The sequence below is a fragment of the Thalia democratica genome, unplaced genomic scaffold (assembly GCF_965202585.1).
Source record: "Thalia democratica unplaced genomic scaffold, ktThaDemo2.hap1.1 HAP1_SCAFFOLD_1622, whole genome shotgun sequence".
Lineage (NCBI taxonomy): Eukaryota > Metazoa > Chordata > Thaliacea > Salpida > Salpidae > Thalia > Thalia democratica.
Genome location: NW_028140452.1, coordinates 747 through 7,801, shown reverse-complemented (window position 1 = coordinate 7,801; position 7,055 = coordinate 747). Strand labels below are relative to the sequence as shown.

Here is a 7,055-nt window from a genome sequence, read left to right as displayed (position 1 = left end):
ATTAAATCTGTATAAAATTAAATAGAAAGTTGTTGTTTAAAATCATATTGGTTAAAAAATCTACCGACAAAAAACAAAGAAGTTTAGTAAAATTATACTTATCAGTCTATCCTAATAGCAAGCTTTTTGATTTTAATTTACTCATCGAACAACTTTATATAAATGTTTGTTTAGTTAGTCAAACACTAAATGAAAAAAAAAACACGCTATTGGTTTAATTATAACACTGAGAAGAACATAAAGTTTTTTTTTTTTGTTTTGCCTAGATTGTGTTGGAAAAGCTATGTTAGTTATTTGTTTTTTAGACTTATTTTAAATTTCAAAAACATTGTTTTAGTTCGTTTTGAGTGATACTATTGACCTTTAAATTTTGAAAAGTTAAACTATTTTTGTTTCTATACTTTATTGAAGAACTAGGTTTAATAATAAAGGTAGCTTTTTGTATTTTATAATTTCAACTTTAAAAAATCTTTTTTACTCTTAAAGTTTATTAGTTAACTTAAGTTTTACTAGTTACATATATTCACTATAACTTAAAATTTTTTTTAATCACAGCAATATGTTCTATTTACAGAATAAAACCTTTAAAGTATTATGGTACATGATTACATATTTAAAACGTATGTAATTTGAAATTTTGATAATATTTAATATGTAATTTGTTTACTAATACTTTTTTCTGAAGCTATAAGTAGTTTTTAATATTTAAAAGTACAAAAAAAACTTAAGCTTTCAAAAGCGAGAAGCTCATATTAAAGTTTCTATTCAATTAAAATTAAAAAAAGCAATAAAAGTTATACCTAAAAATTAAAACTTAAACAGTTTTAATAAATTTTCAATTTATATCTAATTTTTCACACTAATCACTTATAAACTAAACCGCACTTCAAATGGTAAACAACTGAACTTGACTTTGTACATAACTTGTATGTAGTAATTATGCACTAATTAACAAAACCTTTGTGTTTATAAAGCATTCTATTGGCTTTTAAGACTGTGTAAAACATCTTAACAAAATGGTAAGCATAGATTATTAATGTTTATTATTCATATTAAAAACATTGTTGAAATACCATTATAAGCAGATGAAAACACTTTTATTTAGAAATTGAAAACACGTGATTATTGAAAACCGCGTGGCACTTGAGATAGCAGTTACAAATATTACTTACTATCAAAAGTTTCATGTTGTCAAAAATTGCCACTTTTAAATCTTCTTTGGCAATTTCAGGAGCATTAGCCGGTTATACTGCACTCTACATTAAAAAATATGGAAAAGTTAGTATTTTATTACAAATAAGTTTGGTTTTATATATTAATAGAACTTATTTAGTTTATTATTGTAGCATTTTAACATGTTCTTAATGATTTTTCAATCTTGTAGGTAAACTATACTTTAATTATTTTTTATGTTTGATGTTCTTTTTTTATGCTTAACATAAAGTTTATAGTGAAAAAAAATTGAAGCTTATATTAATTCACTAACTTTTACGAAAATTTGAATTTTATATGATGTATAAGCTTTGCTATTTATCTTTTTTAACATTTGAATATGTCTTTAATCGTTTTTTAATTTTGTTAACACATAATTCATATTCAAAAACATAATCTTATTTTGGATTTTTGTAAATTTTTTAAATTCTATGCTATATTTAATGTAAATCTTTATAAATAATACTAAGTGTTGTGAAAAAGCTTAACTTTTAAAATCCTTCGCCAGGTTCCAAAACTGTACGCAAAAGAAAATGGATCGTTTGGTAATTTTTTGAAAGATCATGTTCCTTCAATAAAAGAAAAGTATTGGCCGCTTTTTTATTTACCTAACGGAAAACTTCAAACAATTTTCTTTAACTTTATGCCAACAAATCAAGTAAAATTTACCAGGTTTAATTTTATATCTTACAAAACTTTAAACAAAAAATTTAATTATTCAGATTAAAGCAAACTAATTTTTGTAAAAAAATACTGCATTTGCCTTTAATTGTTTGTTTTGTTTATACTATTTTCATTATACTGTTTTTAATAAAATATCAAACAAAAATAAAAGTTAGTAGTAAAAATTAAGTACAAAATATCAAAAATTGTTAGTATAGTAAATTAAATATGATTTTTTTGTTTATATTTTGCAGTCAAAAAGTGTTTGAAAATTATATGTTATTTTCCTAATAAACTTTATACTTTACATAAAACAGAGAAACAATGAGAAATGAGGACGGTGGCGAATACACACTGGCGTGGTACGGAAGTGTTGAGGACGAGTTGGTGAAAAAGGTTATTTTTCACTGTCCAGGCATGACCTCAGACAGCAGTACCAACCAGGTCCACAACATGGTTACCGAAATGACGCGTTGCCATGGCGATGAGTACAAAGTGGTCGTCATCATAAACAGGGGTCTCGACACCCCGCTTGTTGTTAGTTTTAAATAACTATGCCCGTTTATTTTTGATTTTTTCAAAGTTGTTGTGTTATATTTTAATATCTACTAAAAAGTAATTTCAAGTGGTCTTTAGTTATTAGTTTTCTCGGTACACATTATTTTTAATGCATAAACAATTTATATAAAATATTTTATTCATATGTTTTTATTATAACTTTTTATAAGTTTAGGTAGTTAACAAATTTCTGCTAAAATGTTTTATTGATGATTAGAAAAAATTTCCTTAACAGCGTTCGCCTTAAATAAGTACAATTTTTAATAATAAAACATCTGATGTATAATAAAAACATTTTAAGACCCCAAAAGCGTGGTGTGGAACCCATATAACAGATATAGTTCACGCCACACAAATAGTTAAAAAAAGATTCCCCAATGCTAAAATATACGGATTCGGTCTTTCCTTTGGTGGGTAAGCTGATTTCGAATACATACTTTATAAAATAGTAACATGTTCTAAAAACGAAAACTATAGAAGACCGCTTTTTTGTAGACAAACTTACTTTATTTCGAGAAGCTATACGTAAAGACTGTTAACTTTCTTTAGATTTACTTGTAAACAAAACAAAGCTTTTTAAGTTTGTTGTTAGGCTACAGTATATCAAAATATATTCACATAATCCCCATGACAACTAATCGTTCATACAGGGTCATGTTGTCGCACTATCTGGTGCGAAGTGGTTCAAAAAGTTTGTTCGATGCGGCTTTCATCTGCTCATCTCCGATTAACGCCGTGGAAAGTTCGAAATCCCTGGATGCGTGGATGAACAAATTACTATTCGACAAGTACCTAACCTCAGCGTTAAAACAGTATTATTTCAGGTTTGAAACTATTGTTTTGTTTTAGGTTTGCAGTTGTATTTTATTTCATGTTTGAGGCAATTCAAGTTAAATATAACTTTGAGTTTAATGTTTATGAAATTCTTTTTTTAAAGTTTCATAAAAAAATTGTTATTGACTGACTTGAATTTTGAACTAAAAGAGATAAGTATGAGGTAGTGTTTTATTAATTAAATGGTTATGTTATTTATATTTACTGAGCTATTACACTTATTTTTAATCTAAAATACTTTTATTTTATTTTGTTGTAATCAAATTAAATTTAAAACTAAGTTATTAACATTATATAATATAGTATATACACAATTTACAGATCAAAAGATGTTTTTGAGGATGTGGTGAATGAAAAAGCTGTGTTAAAATCCACAAACATCAAAAATTTCGATTCAAATTTTACAATAAAGTGAGTTGTTATAGTTTGAATACTTTTATATAAATCTTTTATAAAACTTTTTCTTGCTAACTGTAAGCAGGAAATAAATATAAAAAGTAAAATGATCATTTGTATAACTAGCTTGTGAATCAGTTTGTACATCTAGTTTAAGCAGATAAGATATACTATTTATATAAGCAACTAGCATTTAAAAATTTAAAGACGATATCAACTTCTAATATTTGTTTTCGGTTGAACCTGTGCATATAACTTTTTTTCTGTGCAAGACAATTTTCTTAGGTGAAAAAATATTTGTTTAAACATGTTTGAGATGACTTCTATTCTAAAAATCTAAATAAAAAAACCATTTCTTAACACCTTACATGCATATTAAGACGTTCAAAACTTTAAAAAATAGTGTATTTTATTTAAATTTTACAGATTTTATAATCTGGTATGCAATGAAATTATTTATTTACTGTTCATATCTTTTAAAAAGGTTTAAGACCACTAGTTCAGATAACAGCACTGAATTATAAACAATTACAGGACGAACAATTACGAGACAGTGAACGATTATTACAAAGATGCAACGTTGACGGAGGAAAAATTGATGCAAATAAAAACACCGACCCTCTACTTCAGTGCTAACGATGACGATATTGCCCCAGTGCATGGTTATTAACTTTGTTTGCGATTCTGATAACAATAAAAGTTTAAAGTTTTAAAATTTTAAACTGAATCACTTGTAAAACTTTTTTTTGTTGCTTTTTGAGATTTTCTAAGAAATAAGTAGTTTTCTCTTGGTTAATTAAGTTTTCTTTCATTGCTCTGAAAACTCTATAAAACAATTTAAATGTTTTAAATATAACTAATGTTCTAAAACAATAAAAAATAAATTTTTAAACTTACTTAAGCTTATTGATTTCTCATTTTTGAAACTTTTAAATATTTTTATCATGAGGTACTTGCATACATTTTACTCAACCACTGTTTAGTAAAATAAATTACTTATAAACTTTTATTAAAGGTCACCCGTATTCTGCGTTCGAGCGTAACGAGAACATAGCGATGACGGTGACCACCGGAGGGGGCCATTGCGCGTTTCTGACCGGTACGAACCCCTTCAAATGTCCCCACCACCTGCACGTGTTGAAGGACTACCTGCAAGCTCTTGACCACCACCTAGTTGATTGAAGTTGAAAGATTATGAAGGAATATTTTAGATGGAATCGCTTGTATTTGTTGTGATATGACAAAATAGTAATTTTATTTACGAAAAAAATATTTTGTTTAATGATGTATAATTTTTCACTATTTTACAGCGCTACACTCTTAAAATTTTAAACATGAGTTTTAAAGCAAACAACTTGACAGATTATAAGCTTGATTTTGTTATACTGCTGGGCTTAAGTTTTACTCAGTTTTTACCTGCAATCTCTCGATTGCCACCTAGTTGATTGAAAAGTGATTGGTTACAGGATATATTTTGTATAATGGTTAATTTTTTATAAACTGATCGTTTGATATTTGTGATATAACAAAAATGTGGCTTGATTTACAAATAAAAAAAACTTTTCTGCTTTGATGATATATAACTCATTCGCTTTTTTTTCTACATTTAATTGCTGACGGATTTGAGAAATTTTGATCAAATTTTATTTGTTGTAACTTGTTCGCTTTACATTTTGTTCGGAAACAAAGACGTGTAGTTTAAGTGAAAGAATTTTTTTGTTTTATGGTATACTAATTTTTCACTATTTTACAACGCTACAAAGTGTTTTTATAGAATTGTAAAACAAACAAATTAGATACTGTAAGTGTTTTAGCTTTTTTTTCGAGCCTAAGCTTAATATCAAAAGTTTGATAGATTTAATAGTAGAAAGTGAATAATATAAGAACAGTTGTTTTCAATATAAAAATTTTAAGTTTGTCACACAAAATAAACACATTTCTAAACGTTTTTATTTTTTCACGCAATTGTTGGTCTTTTTTACTTATCAACTATACAATAATTACGGTATCAAAAAATGCAACAAATTATTTGTATTTTTGTTTATTTTTTGTTTTAATCGACCTCATTTAATTATCTTTTATTCATTTTTCAAAACGTTTTCAGTATTTTTTATAAATGTTTAAAAGACTCTGCCTAAGATACTTTTTAAACTTTTTTTATTGAAATAATTTATAGCAGTTAATATTAAACTAAATAAAACAGCTTACATTTTTGGTTTTTCAAATAGTTTTAGTGATGATATAGGTTAAAACTTTCCGAAAAAGCCTTTTTATTATTTTGTTCAACTTAGAAATCTTTTACTAAAATCATAATCAAATAAAACAATAAAACTAGCAGTATGTAGTTGTATTTTTTGTATTTTTGTAAGCTAGTAAAAATGTTATGTATTAGAACACCGACATATTTTTTAGAGTATCTGTTTGTATTAAAGCTTTACGTTTGAACATTGGAGCTTTAACAAAATAACATTAGGTTTAATGTGTTTAATTTAGCTATTTAAAAAATCGAACCGTAAAAAAACTTTTTTTATTTTTAATTTAGTTCCAAAAGGCAAAAGTTATTGCAAAGCTCTTTTTATTACAATTTAAACACTAAACATTTAAAAATCACTACGTCAAAATTAAAAAAAATTAACTACTTAAACCTATGAATTTATTGTTTCAAGAATTTATTTTACAAAGTAAGTTTCGGTCAAAGACCTCGTCAGTGCTTAAATAAATCTTATTCAAATAGAAGTTTGTTGTAGTTAGAAACTAGAACTTAGTTTGTAAAATATATTTTTGAAAGAATAAATTCATTATTTCTCCTCCAGTAGTTGAGATCTCTCTATTTGTATTCTTTAAACCAAAACATATAACACTACTTAAGTCTATTTTAAAAGTCAAAATATTAACTTTTATTTGTTTTGTTGAAAATGATTTTTTTTTAAATAAGACGTGCTTAATTTTAAAACTTGTAAGCTGCAGTTGTTTCAAAAATTTTAATCGCTCATAAAAAAAATGGAAAATACTTATAATAACACTATAACTATTTTTTTTAACCAAACTAAATATATAGATATTTAATGATTATATTTTATTACACAAGTTTCCCTTGCAGCACTTGATCCAACTTCCCCAGTACCAGTAAGTACTTTCCTCATTGCACCACACAGGAGTTCCGCACTCCCTTATGTTGCACTCCTTGCCCGTGCAGAACAAACTCATGAAAGCCCCCGTATCGATACTCACACAAAAGTCCTGTGAAAATACTTTAACATTTTTGTGCTGTTGATAATCAAGTGAAAAGTTACCGTGTTGTTTAACTTTGTGTTATTTAAATTATAATTGTTTTGTAAAAATTTAAGATTTATAAAAAGTTTTATCCTTTTAAGGCCTTTTTCATCTGTCGT

At 26.0% G+C, this 7,055-nt stretch overlaps 1 protein-coding gene across 1 annotated transcript; it reads left to right on the top strand.

Annotated features, from left to right (window-relative positions):
- Nucleotides 1–217: 217 nt before the first annotated feature.
- LOC145848716 (phospholipase ABHD3-like) lies at nt 218–4,845 on the top strand. The gene is made up of 9 exons (XM_082953996.1): nt 218–285; nt 1,106–1,278; nt 1,721–1,884; nt 2,193–2,412; nt 2,735–2,847; nt 3,084–3,257; nt 3,589–3,678; nt 4,198–4,325; nt 4,679–4,845. Exons 2-9 carry the CDS (start codon nt 1,186–1,188, stop codon nt 4,843–4,845), a joined length of 1,149 nt encoding a protein of 382 aa, XP_082810122.1. The 5' UTR covers nt 218–285; nt 1,106–1,185.
- The last annotated feature ends 2,210 nt before the right edge of the window (nt 4,846–7,055 follow it).